This window comes from Condylostylus longicornis, unplaced genomic scaffold (assembly GCF_029603195.1).
Source record: "Condylostylus longicornis isolate FDR11 unplaced genomic scaffold, ASM2960319v2 ptg000017l, whole genome shotgun sequence".
Taxonomy (NCBI): Eukaryota; Metazoa; Arthropoda; class Insecta; order Diptera; family Dolichopodidae; genus Condylostylus; species Condylostylus longicornis.
In genome coordinates this window covers 2,182,151-2,196,760 of record NW_026577986.1, presented here as the reverse complement: position 1 = coordinate 2,196,760, position 14,610 = coordinate 2,182,151, and the positions used below count along the sequence as shown (strand labels likewise).

The following is a 14,610-nucleotide window of genomic DNA, read 5'->3' as shown; positions in this document are numbered from 1 at the left end:
CGCAAATGACCACATCACCTTTTTAAAAAAATATAAGAAGTCCTTATACCATTATATATGAATTGTATATTATGAGTCATATTTAAGTTATTGCTGTCAGTAAGGCTTTTGTATATTGCATGCATTGTAAATTTTATAATCCGCAAACTGATAACTACAATTGTAACAGTGCAAATTATATGAAAATTGCCATATTTTTATAAAATGAATTATAATGTAAGAAAAAGCATATATAGGATTCTTATTTCCATCTTCAATCCATAAGTAGCGATTAGTAATTAGCGTTGAAAATTATTTCGATAACGCCAACTTGTACCACCAAATTTTGCTCTTTATTATTACATTTTCTTATTCAAACCTATATAAAAGAATAAATGTGTGAATTATTTGTTCTGTCTTTATCCATTTCAGATGAAGATGGAAGATGATGGGAGAACAGTGTTCGTCACTAAATCCTTTTAACATAGTAAATTAACATTGAATATTTTATTTGCATTATGGACAGCTTTTCTATGACTATAATCAAAAAATTTCAAATGTTGTTTGTGATTTTCAAAATAGTTCGTTTATAAAGTAATAAACTGAAATCTGACTGTTTAGCTTTTGGGTCTTATTATGCCAAAGGTAACTAGAAATTTTTTAAGTAAAAAGAGCAAATTATTTTTGCAATACTTAAATTTATTTTCCATTTATTTTTAGTTTCATACTTTCATAATTTTTTTTAAAAGGAATTTAATTTGCTCAAATATGAATGCAAACAAATAACATACTGAGTACAAAGTATTATGTAAAGGTAAATATACTTGTATATAATAAAATATTTAAATAGATTTTTTTATCAAAAATTATTTCCCATTTGTACTATTCAAATATACAATAATGGGTAGGTAAAATGGAAAATAATGATAGCAGAAAGTATAGTACAGTGATGATGTTTATTTTATTGAACAATAATTTCCCTTCTTCTTTGTTTCGATAATATTATATACATATAGATTATAGATTACAATATGTTTGAATGAACGTATTACATATATTCGCACAATCTCGTATGGTTTACTTTCGAGTATTTTTATTCACGAACTTGGGAGTACATGAAACATGGGATACGAACAGGATATTATACCTACTATGAAATTTAACGAACCGATGAATGAACAAATTTACTTCAATTGCGAAAAATATATTTCTGTTTTATTCTATTTACATGAGTTCGTTTGTGTATGTATGAATGTAAATACATTCAAAATTACATTGAATATTTACTGGTGACTGGAAATGCGACTTTTATCCTATTTCATTTTCATTTTTTTTATAATTTTCTATGTATTTATCTACACATATTATATTGAGTTTAATGTTGAAAGGATATTATTATTATTTACATAATAATGAAAAATATATCGAAAAGGTCAATAGTAATTTTTCGTATTTTCGTACACTTTTGTTTTTATATTTGTACATATTGGCTTTTTGCAAAATTAAAAAAGAAATGTTTTTTTTTTTTTCATTTTTTTGGTTATTTTTACTGTTCGATTAATCATTAACCTGTGAAAAAATAGCTTAGAATGTTAACTACCCATTTACTTTCAAACAAATAGTAATAAAGAATATAAATGCGAATGTAGAAGGGCTGTACAATAGGTTAGAAATAAATTTAAGGAGATTAGATGGAAATTTTATATTATTGTTATACACACATAATTACAAAGTTGGAAATAAATATATTTTTGTCAATTTTATTAAATGAAAATGCAAATTTAATTTTCTGCATTTTGGGTGGTTAGAATAAGGTACAAAATATTGTAATTAAGTAAGTATAATTATGAATGTTATATTCAAGTGTAGAATAACAATAATTTTACTGTATTTTTATGGTTAATTTTCAATATGAAAACTTAAGATATTACAAATAACTAACAGGCTTCGTTTAAAAGCTTCTTAGAAGAGGAAATTTCTTAGCAATGGTGAATGATTTAATTTGCTGTAGGTTAGATAGCCAGTTAAAAATATTCGGCTGAAAATTTTTTCAGAGATTTGGTGCTTATAACGCTATTTCAAAGTTTTATGCTATTCTAATGTTTAAAATGTTAACATTTTCTGTGATCGATCTGTTATTTTTACAACTATGCTACGTATGACTATGATAAATAGTAATCAATATTTTTTATAAATTTTGTAAATAATTTTCTTATCTATATATCACTAATATCTAGTTCAATTCCACGTTAGAAATGTACATATAATACTTATTGTATAAAAATTTATAATACTTTTTGAATTGAGATATGCTAGCCTGTATTATTACACACCCAAATTATATTACAAAAATTTTTACACACTTGAACAATATTTTCATTTGCAACTTTGAAATTAGTTGCCTTTATGTGTATTGTTGTGATAGCAAAGTTTAAATATATGTATGTAGCTATTATGGGTATACAAATGACGTAACAATTATAATAAAATTATAAATTGGACACAAAACATTTTCTATTTATAAAAAAATAACAATATATGGGTTAGCGGCCCAATAAAATAAACGCTATGAATAAATTGATAAAAAGTTATAAATTAAATTTTCTTATCATATCAAAATTCATATAGATTTTTTTATCATTTATGGGCATGTAAATAATAAAAAAAAATGTGGTATTTAAATTAAATAAAAGTCTTGGAATCAGGGTACAAAATTGTGTTATAATTAATTGAATTAAAAAATTATTAATTTTAATAAAATATTTTTAGTTATGGAGTCTATCATTAATGCTTCGATTTTTGATAGTTTCAAATGTTTTTAACAATGATAATACCAATACCTATGTGTTCATTATCAAGGAGTGTGATAGAAAATGAGATCTATTGAGTAAATCAAAAATTATATACGATCAAAACCTTAAATTATCCACTATACTCTCTCCATTCCAACAATTCATTTGTTGTTCAAAAGTATGAAGGTTTCATTATGAATCGGAATTTTAAAATTGACTTTATTTAAAAATTTAGAAAATATTTTGATAATATTAAAAAAAAAAGAACTTCAAGTGACGCATTCAGGCGCCCTCCATGTGTATTATATGTGTAATAAAATTATATAAAAATACAAAAAGTTCTTATTGGTATATCCAAGTACTAAAATTAACCTTTCAATTCTCATTATGTGTAAACTTAATGACTTTTTCAATTTAATGAAGTTGAAACTAATGTCTTTTGCAAATAAAGATTGCAATTTTGAAAAATCTACGAAATTTTTTAATGAAATCGCAATTGAACAATATTGGCTGTGTCGAATTGTATTTTATCTTATAACTATTCTAAAAAATACTTTACTATCGAGCGCAATTATTAATTACATTTTCACTTCTTTCGTATGATTCAGTCAACTTATGGGCTTAAATATATTACATTACATTTATTAATCATTAAATTTAATTATTTGAATAGTTTAAACTTTTAACAATATTTGCTTCATTATTAGATACTCGTATATGTAGGGTTTTTCAAAGAAAACTAGTTAATCATATGATTTTTTTATTAGTACAAAATTTTTCTTTTATAAAACGCTTATCGTAGAATTATTTTTTTTATCAATATAACATTAATAAATAAATTTAATAAGAAAATTGTTTGTTGTTCGAATTTTTTAAACATTTAAGTTGAATTTTTTGAACTCTTTAATAAATTGCAACGAACTTGATTTGTTTTAAATCATTTATTAAGGTATTAGAAAATTGTATACCATATTATTAAATCAATTATTCTTGGCTCATTTTGTATAATAGAATTGTTTTATGTGTACCAATTACAACTGCATAATTTAAGTTTGGAAATTTTTCATTTCATTACAAATTAAAATTCTCTACATAGTTTAGTATTTCTCTAGATTCTTTAGAAAATGCGATAAAATTATTTATCAGTAGATATTTTATTGTAAATTTAAAAGACTAACGTTACAATATTCGTAAACATTGCAGATGGGTTCTGTTGCTCCAACAACTTATCACTTATTAACTTACAAAATAAGGTTTTTTTGATACGATTAATTTGCAAGTATTGCACCAAAGTTTTGCAAATTTCACTTACTAATCAACTTTGCAACTTATCATTTTTTGATAAGTAAATAAAGTTGGGTCAAACCAATGGTTTGTATTGTAGCACTTTTCCCTTCAACAAGTGAAAATACTGTCTATGTACTCGTATATCCACCACACTATTAAAATTATTTTTAATTAAATTAGAATGATGCAATTAATATAAAAAGGGGTTAACATAATGCTCGATTTTAAGGGTTAATTGTAAGAGTTAAGAAAAATAATTATATTTTTTAATGTCATGGAATTTACCGTTAGCTTTTTGCGTTTATAGAAATTTGAAAAAGCTTGCGGTTTCGGAAATATAAGGTGTCAAAAATTAAAATTTTACAAATTTCAAGAGGCGATAACTCTGATAAATGAGTTCTTTTTAGTTTCGATAAGCTTATTGAGTACTTATCACTTTCACTTTTGGTGCAACGAAAATTTTACAAATTTTTTGATAAGTTGTTGGTGCAATGCAAAAGGGCCCTGGGCAATAAAATCTGTACTAGAAGGAATATAAGTACAAACTTTGATTTCTTAACTGTGATATAAGTCGCCGACTCGGAATCCTTTAAGTTAATTGGCATTGAAATGACATGATTGGATGAAAACACCCAATATCAATATTTTAGTTTAAAAATAGCGAATTCTATAATAATATTTTAGTCTCACAACAGTCAAAAGCGAATAATGTCTTGGAAAATGGTACCTTCATTTCGGCAATTTTTTATATCTTTTGAGTTTAGTCTATATATTCTAATGTATATAATTGCTGTTTAAGTAAATTTATTTGCTAATTTTTGTATTTGATAGCACTCTTTTTGTTATATTTAATTTTTTTTTTTTAATTTAACACGGAATTTGATTTTTCGCAATTCTGTTGTTCGTGTATAAGCAATGAAATGTTCTTCTTTTCTCCCCATTTTTTACAAGTACTACAAATATTTTTATTATACATGTAATGACGAAATTTAATTTTATTTTGTAAAAAAATATTTATTACGTATTTTTAAGAGAATCATAAAATTCTTTTTTAAAGGACAATAGCTAATCCATAAAATAGAAATTGTTTTCCTAAACTTTTGTTCAATATTGTATAAAATTTTAAATAAAAAAGTATAAAAATTTTTAATATAGAAAATATTTTAGAATTGTAAAACTTTAATAGAAAACAGAAAGATTATATTTTTTCTTTTAAAATATTTTTCAAATCGCCCTTAAAATCCTGTAATATAGGAACATATAAAACACTTCATGTATACTTATTTGAACTTGTCTTATTAAATATAACAATTTATATATACATATATACATATACTTGGTTTTTATTAGAGTTTAAGCAAATATTGTATAACAACAAGGAAAGAAATAAGGAAAACAAAAACAAAAAAATTCTAAATAATTGTTACAGTTATACTTAAAATAACGGCTTATCCTTTACTTATTTATTTTATATTATTTTTTTTTTCACTTTTTTTTTCCAGGTCATTGTCATTTCTGTTTAAAGTACACAAACAAAAAGCCATAACGTAACAAGGCGAAAAAGTGAAAACGAGAAAAGTGGGAAAAAAAAATCCCTCAACTGGGTCATGTACATTAGCTGTCATATTGCCTTGCCTTTAATCTGCTTCCGTACACAAAATAATAAAAATTATGTTTGAAAAGTAAGGGGAAAAATGAAAAAAATATAAGCAAAAGGATAACGCAACAAAAAACACCCTAATCATATAATATAGAAAAAAAAACAAAATGACATTTTCTTTACACTATATGTGAATATTGAAGACAAGGTGTAGGCCTTTGGAATTGGTAAAAATTGAAATATAGTATGCTATCGGAATTCTTAATTATTAAATTGAGAATGAATTAATAGAAATTTCTTTACCTGTGATATCGATAAAAAACAGACCGAATGAGACCCGATCAAAATAAAAATTATTTTGATTGGGGATTTCTTGATGCAAATACTTCATACGTACTTTCAGCATGAGTTCTTTTCTGATTTGCATTTTGATTTTCATAATGTCACTCGCTTTAATTGTTTGTATTTCATTTATTTTTAGACAAATCGGCATCGCTAAGGTTTCGCGATTTTAACCGCTTTTAGTTAAAAAAAAATTTAACAAAAATTTTTCAATTTGGTAACAAATCTAATTAAAGAGCCACCCTGTAACTCAAAATGTATTTAATTTTTCCTATTCTTTTTTTTTTAAATTCAGAAAAATAATAGAAATGTAATGAAAAGTAAATGTGTTTACATGTATTGTGTTGTATCCTTAAAAATTTTGTGTAGGCCAAAATTGCCTTATAATATAGGCAATAGATTTGTTCATGTGTATGATGCGTTTATGCATGTGTGTATTTTACAAGTATATACATACGTTTTCATGCGATAATGGGATCTATTAAACACGGACAAAATGAAGGCGCGCCCAAATTGTTCCAAAAAAAATTTCTTTTTTGTTTCTTTTCCTCTTTACTCCTTAGACTTTATTCCCATAAAATTTTATGGTTCATAACTTATTTTTAGCCTTTATATTCCAAAAATTTTTTGAAAAAAAGTGCTTATTAGTTTCACTCTGTCCGTTCGTCCGTCCGTCTATCCGAGTGTCTGTTTACAAAACTTCTACACCCTTAAAGATAGAAAGTTGAAATTTAATACGTACATAGATATTTATTAGAAACTTATTTTCGTAGAACAAAATTTTTACCTATCTCGCCCCCTCTAGAAGTTATACCCCCCCAAAACCATAAAAATTGCCTTTTTCAACTATTTGTTGCAATGAAACCATAAGCATTTTTTAAATTTTGCAAACGCAGAAAGGCAGTGGCTTGCTTCCCCTAACGCGGTATATCATAGTTAAACTTTAGAAAAACAAAATGGCCATTCAAATTTACCGTTATCTAAAGTCCCTTTTTCCCAAATATTTTTGATGTCATTTTTCTTCTAGACCCCAGCCTGTAGAAGCTTGAAATTAGGGGCTTTTAGACATTAACAAATAGTTCATTTCGTTAGAAGAAAATTTTTTTCCATTTCCCCCCCTCTCAAGTTATCACCTCTTGAAATTTGTAAAATTTGGATTTTTGACGCTTTATATTTCCGAAATTGCAAACTTTTTCAAATTTCTATAAAGGCAAAAATCTAACGTTAAATTCCATTACATTAAAAAATATAATTATTTTCCTTAACTCACACAATTAGCCCTTAAAATCGAGCATTATGTTAACCCCTCTTTATATTAAGTTTTGCATTATTTCAAAGACTGCATAAATCGTTCATCCTAAATATATGCAATCCTAGAAATAATTTCTTTTATGAATGAAAATAATTTTAATAGCGTGGTGGATATACATAAACTGTTTTTAAAAGCAATATTTTCACTTGTTGAAGGGAAAAGTGCTACCATACAAACCATTGGTTTGACCCAACTTTATTTGTCTTTTTAATTAAAAACACTTCTTTTTCAAAGGTTAAGAATTGTCACATATTGAAAAATTTTCTTTAAATTTTTTTCTAATTTTATTGAATATATTTACAGGATCTTTGTCTCAATTTAGAATATGGAAGAATATAATAAGAGAAATGATTTTTATTGATAAGATGCTATTAATGGTAAAATTTCTATTTTAAAATAATCCTAAATGAACTCTAATTAATCGGGTGGCTTATATATTGGTTCGCTATATATATAAGCAATGAATAACAGTTTGAATTTGCGATAACGGTGCTACTTTTGTTGTTTCACTATATGCTTTACTATGTAGTTCTATATAGACTTACAGATGAGAGAAAGACTTTTTCATGGGAATAGCGCTCAAAATTTGACAAGTTCCAAAATACTGGTATTTGAAGTCATTGCAGAAAGATCGTTTTTGTTTTTTTGCAAGTTAAAATATATTTTGACTTCTGTTTGAAGCAGACACATGATTAAATATGATGTGAAAGTTCAGAGTGGTCTATTTGTTATATATTTTATGTACATACAATGCACTAATAATAGTTTTTAAAATTTGGAAATTTCATGTTTTCAAATTTGAAAATAAAAATTCAATTTTTGTTCGTACATACATCGGGTATCTCTGCAAACCGATTTTAACAGTTTGATATTTATTTGTTACATTAGAACTGAATATCTCTAAACTATTAAAAAAGTTTATGTAACCGTATTTAACAGTACGAATTTGGAATGCGGGTCCCGTCCAGTTTAGTAAAAACTAAATTCATTGTTTAAATTTCGCAAATAACTAAAAATATAAATTTCAATTATACGGAAACCATTCTTAATTATGAACTACTTATGAAGTTTGGCCCACTAACCTACAATATCAATTGAATATTATGTCACTAAAATAATATTTTATTATATGATTTAATTTTATTTTTAATATAATGACATTGTATAAAATTAATAATTCTTAAAAATATATGTGCCTACATTTATAAAAATTTATAAAATAAAAAAACCAAAAAAAACTGTGTGAAACTTACCAGCAGATCCGGGTGATCGATGTATTGAGGAAGTTGTAAAAACATCCTTATCACGATGATGTTTAGACTCTTTATCCTTTCCATTTCCTGTAAAATAATAGAAAAACAAAAAAAAAAGAGAAAAAGAGAAACAAGAAAAAAAAGGAATGATAGAAAAAGATTTATTGCAAAGTTTGAATTTTCTATTTAAAAAAACAAAAATATCACAGCAAACAGCTAAACATGTTTTAAAAATAAAGTGATTGTAAATACACATGTATGTAAGTATGTACACTTATACAATTTACATATATACACATACATATATACAAACACAAAAAAAAAGTTTTTAATATAACGGAATTTGTACATTATGTAAGTTATTAATGCGTGTTAGATGAACCGTTATTGTGAATTTTATTTATTATATATATACATATATATACATACGAGTACACATCAAAATTATATTATTGTAATGGTATTATGAATAAAACGTATGTACACATTGTATATACATACGTACATATGCATTATTTATTCTAAGATATAATATTAAATATTCCAAACCTTAAATTTATGTATGAAGTTTTTCGGAAACCAATGACATTTTAAAAGTTTGATTGTTAAAAATGTAAATGTTGTGTTGAAATAAAATTGAAAATAAAAAAGTGAGGTTTCTAAATGTGAGGTGTTCTCCTCCATTTCAATATAAATTTTGTGTTGTCAAGAACAGTTTGCGTATAGTATGATAATATTGATTGTCAGAGAGGTTATTTTAAATATTTTATGTTATGTGTGCACATGTAACCTTATTTCTGTGGTTTTTAAGAGTTGTACAAATTTTTTTATGTTTATGTATAAATAAATTTTGTAAAAAAAATTTGTTTATTCGAAAATTAATTTTTTAAATCGCATTATCATGTTTAAATATAAATTTTTATAAAATTTCCAAAATTTTATTAATTTTCAAGACAAAATACGGCGTCTGCCAAAATTCAGATCGAGCTGTGATTTGATTTATTCAACAATTAAGATTTATTGCTGAAAAAATTAAGTTGATATTAGATCTACATTTTGGTAGAGTATTATGCAAATATATTAAAAAAAACACGCATTTATTGTAAATTTAAGAAACGTCTTCAATATAAAAATTTTTATTTAAAATATGACTTAATATAATTTCAGTTGCCTATAATTAACTAACAAAATTTGCAACTAGAAGAAAATTATTCGAATTTTTACTCCACTAACGTAATTTTATGGATGGTTCAGAAATCCGTTAGTATGAGTCAGCAAAATTAATTTATTAACAATAGAAAATACATGAAAAACGTTCAATTGCCAAAACAATATTTTTAAAAAAATCAACAACTGTAAAAGGTTCAGACTCAGTACTTTGGCCAACCGAAGCCGTTATTAACAAAGTACGATTTGAATACAGTAACTCATTTTTGATATAAAAGTGATTTTCAATTTATTGACTTCTCAGCTTTCTAGTACATATATAATGATTATATGTATGTTGGTTATTGTGCTGACAATAAACAATAATTAGATATACTACATTTGGATGGAAAATGGGTTTTGTCGATGGAATACTATTGTGTATAAAATTTTGTGTTATATTGGGAAAAGAGATGACAAAATAGCTTTTCTTAAATTGTTCTTTAAAGGAACGCAATTAATTGCCAAATATCTAATATTCAAATTCTTTAAAATAGTCATTTTAAAGAAATTTTGTCATTCAACAATATTTTGTAGTAAATTTTAAATTATAAAAATAACAAATTCAAATATTTAAAAAATTTTATAAAAACAATATTGATTAAAATTAGATAATAAATTTTGGATGATATTTTCCTTAACAATAATCTTATTGTTAATATATGTATACTTATATAATGTATATATAAGTTTATAATGCATCTGCTCTATTCAGAATTTGATAAAAAAATTCCGCATTCCGGACAATCCAACCGAAAATTAGATAATATTAAAGATTTTTATTGACTATTTTCGAGGAGATTGTCGTAATTCCAAAATTCCCTTAAAAACGCTATACACAATAAACCTATATACATAGCCAAGTTACTTTTATAATAAAAACAATGATATCAAACAAAAGGCCAATAAATCGATTAAGTAAGTATTCATTTTTGAATAGCATTTTTATAACTGTTAAAAAAAAACTTTTTTAACTCTCTTATGTCGTAAATTTTAATTTGATTTCAAAAAGAATTTAAATTTTCATTCATTTTTATTTATTTTAAGCTCTTTTCTTTGATTCGTATATATTTGTATATATATTATTTATATATATAGAGTTTAATTTTCAATAAACATTAAAGGATAATGGAGTAAATCCATTAATAAATTGTTGAAAGAAAGAAAATTTTACCATGAATTCTTTAAATAAGTTTATTGATAGGTTGGTTTTATTGGCGTGAAAGAATATTATGAAAATTTGAAAAGGTTTTGTTTATTTTTTGGTATTTGGGAATTGAACTTTGAGTTTTATACATTAATATGCCAAAATTGTTATATTGAATAGAATGAAAATTTAAAGGATTCTTATAAATTCGAAAACAATCGAATATTTAAAATATTGAAATTTATTTAGGCGGGGAAGAGAATTCCGCGTTTATTGTACGTAACATGCGAGGATCCACAATTTCGAGATTAGAGTAAGGGTTGTATTTGCTAAATTGTGTATTAATACCAACTCCGTAGTAACAACGTGTAAGCATAAGTGTGTATAATAATTTATAATAAAATAGTTACCGTATGGCAAGGTTTAAAAATGAGACATGTTTTTTTGATTTTGTTCGTTGAAAGGCCTTTATTCTGCCCGTCAAACAAACTCCACGATTTTATTAAAAATCGACTCAAACAAAATGGTTTAATGTATAAACTCTGACTAATACTGCTATTTTGAATACATTATTAAGAAAGTTCTTGGTCAATATCGTTAGGTATAATTGGATCTTAAAGTTTAAGCCATCAATCAGTAATCTATAATGCCAAATTACTAACGAATTCAGAGCAAAATTTTATGACACTTGTAGTTGTCAATTCTGACAACGTGTTAATATCAATATTTTACAAAGACAAAGTTTTAATTAATTAATATAAAAACTTAATATTAATTAATTAATTATATCTGTGAATAACCATTATAATAAAGACTTTGATGTAAACGTAAAAATTTAACAAACTTTATAAAAATTTTTAATTAATATTTTTGTTTTTTTTCTTATTTTTATAAATTTTTTTATTTGTCCCACATTTTATTTTGTCCTTTAATAATTATTATCGAAAATTAGGGAAAAAGTAACAAATTTTTATCTTATAATTTTTTGTTTTATTAAATACATCAAAACATAAAATTCGATTAATATTTTTTACTTTGCAGAACTTGTAATTTTTTTTTGTTACACAGTGTTTCATAATGAGTAATTAATGTTAAAATTTCTTTTAGAATAACTATCTTGTCTAGAAAATCTTTAAACATATCTAGTGCTCTAATATTTCAGTAATATGCGATTACTATTAAAAAATTAAGCTTATTTTGCTGAATTACGAATGTCAATACAGAAATTAGCAATTTTGAAGTCATAAGATTTGACAAGGTATTATTTGTATAAAACTGCAAAAGAAAATCATGCCATTTTAAGATCACGTTATGTCTTTCAATTATATTTGATTAGTAAGAGCATTAATTCAAATCAACTTCTAGCAAATTAGCTCAATAAGCAATTGAATTTTATTTCGAAATAAGTTATGTTGTCTAAACTGAAAATTTGAAAAAGTCTGATCGTGCATCCTCTAATGTATATAATGTACAAAACTTTGTTTTGCAATGTAACACAATGTAAGGCAATGGACCATCAAAAATGTATTCTTGGTTACGAAACACAACTTCTAACATATTTTTTTCATTTGGAAATATTTTTGAAAATGAATTTTAATGAAATTAGAAGCAAGCAATAAAACATAAAAAAAAATAATAAAAATCAACATAAGAAAACACAAGAGAAAGAAAAATAAAGTTAGAAAAACAAAAAAAAAAATCTATAATGAACCGAACCGATCTCTTAATGTCTTTATTTGTTTTTACTTTTAATTATAAATTTAAGGTTTAATGTTTTCATTATCATCATTAGACCGAATTACGAAAATACGGCAAGGATCAAAACAAATAAAAAGGAAATAAATTAATAACTTATTTGACAAGAGTTCTAGATTTTCTATATCTAAATATTATAACGAAATGGGGGAGATAAAATTTGAATGCTCTTACAATATATACATATGTACATGAATATGTGTACGTATATTGTATGTTTTCATATAGAAGTTTTTGTTCTTTTTGAAAAAGAGAAAATGTATATGGAAGGGTTCAACTATTATACATAATACAATTATAATATAATGAAAATAGAAAATAAAAGTATAAGAAAATATTGAAATAAATAAAGTTCTATATGTAGGTTAGAAATGTTATATTTCGAAATAAAATTTTGAGCTCTTAAGTTTTATTGACATTTTGTGTTTAAATAAAATATAACAGTTTTTAGATAAAATCCCATATGTTTAATTTATAACCAACATTATTGAGTTTATAATGAAAATATATGAGAGAACGTTTTGGGAGATTTCAACGGGAGTTCGAGAGAAAAAAAATCTTCAAATGAATTTAATAATTTTGAAGCTAAAATAATGCATTTCCTTAAAATAGCTGGTTCATTTACAATTTCGATTCAACTCACATAAAGGTATTTAAATTTAAATTTTTCTTAAAATATAGCGCAGGGAATAAGTTAGTCAAAGTTTTTGCATCTTATATAATTTATTTTAATTCTTCTACTAAAGCCGAATTATTTGTAAAGACAAGAGGAACATAGCCACGATGTACTTATATGTATACGATATTATAAAAGTGTGATCTGATATAAGAAATCCGATATAACAATTGGTTATAATATAATTTAGAAACTATTGAAGCTAATTTGACCATTTGACTGAAAACTTTGAGAAAATAAATATAAAAGCTAGGCTAGTTAACCTCATTTTAAGCTGTTCACGAATAACAGTCTATTGTTACTTTTTTTAGTTTTACTTTTAGTGGTTTTTTTTGTTGAAACAAAGCAATAGTTAATAACTTTGGTTACAGTATAGTGGTTTATGTTAAAAATGTGTAAAAAATTAATGTGATTGGATTTTAAAATATAACAGAAGTAATATTCAAATGAAATAATCACTAAAGCTTTACAAATATAAATATTGCTATTATTCATATTTGTGCCTCTTATATTTTTATAAAAAATAGAGTAAATATAATATTTTATACTTATGTACATACATATGTGCAAAAATGAAGTAAGAAGAAAACTTTTCTTATATGTAAATATGTTCTGTATTTTTTAAAAGGACATTCAGTTTTTGCATGAAAAAATCAGTTATTAGTTGTTAATAACAAGAAAGTACTATATCATTTTGCTTTAACTTAAGTTCGATAGAGTCGGAGGGTTACCACATTTCGCAACATAAATCGACATTTTGCAAAATTTGAATAACACGGAATGGATATAAGTGTATGACACAGAAATTTTCTTCTAGTAGAGTAATACATCCATTAATATCTGTAGACTTTTAAAAAGAGTTGCTATGTATGAGAAAAATTATTTAAAAAATTAAGGAAAAACGAGTTCGTTTATAGAATTATAAGCTAATTAAAGGATCAAACCGACAGGCTGGGGTTTGCTTATTACCGACCGCATTGGATATAATAAGGGAGGTTATCTGATGGCACTAAATTTCGGATATCAAGGTATCGGTGGGATCACATTTCTTTTATATAAGTAAATTTTGTTTGACAGAAGATTTCTTTGTAATTCCCTTGTAAGGATTTTGAATATTTTCATTGCCTTTGTTGAAAACATGTATGTTTGTATGTGTATAACAGTATAAATGAATATTTTAGGAATACTATTGTAAAATGTGCCCACAACGGTTACAATTCGTTTGACGTTTTTCATTTTAATGACAATACAATATAAAAAT

General features: G+C 24.6%; 1 protein-coding gene across 5 annotated transcripts in view; it reads right to left on the bottom strand.

The window, feature by feature from the left end:
* Positions 1-14,610, bottom strand: part of LOC129606148 (myb-like protein A) — a 290,115-nt gene that overhangs the window by 29,515 nt on the left and 245,990 nt on the right. For all 5 annotated transcript variants that reach the window (XM_055516270.1, XM_055516271.1, XM_055516269.1 and 2 more), the window contains one exon: positions 8,566-8,652. In XM_055516270.1, the coding sequence (XP_055372245.1) occupies positions 8,566-8,652 (87 nt within the window). The remainder of the gene's footprint in view (positions 1-8,565; positions 8,653-14,610) is intronic.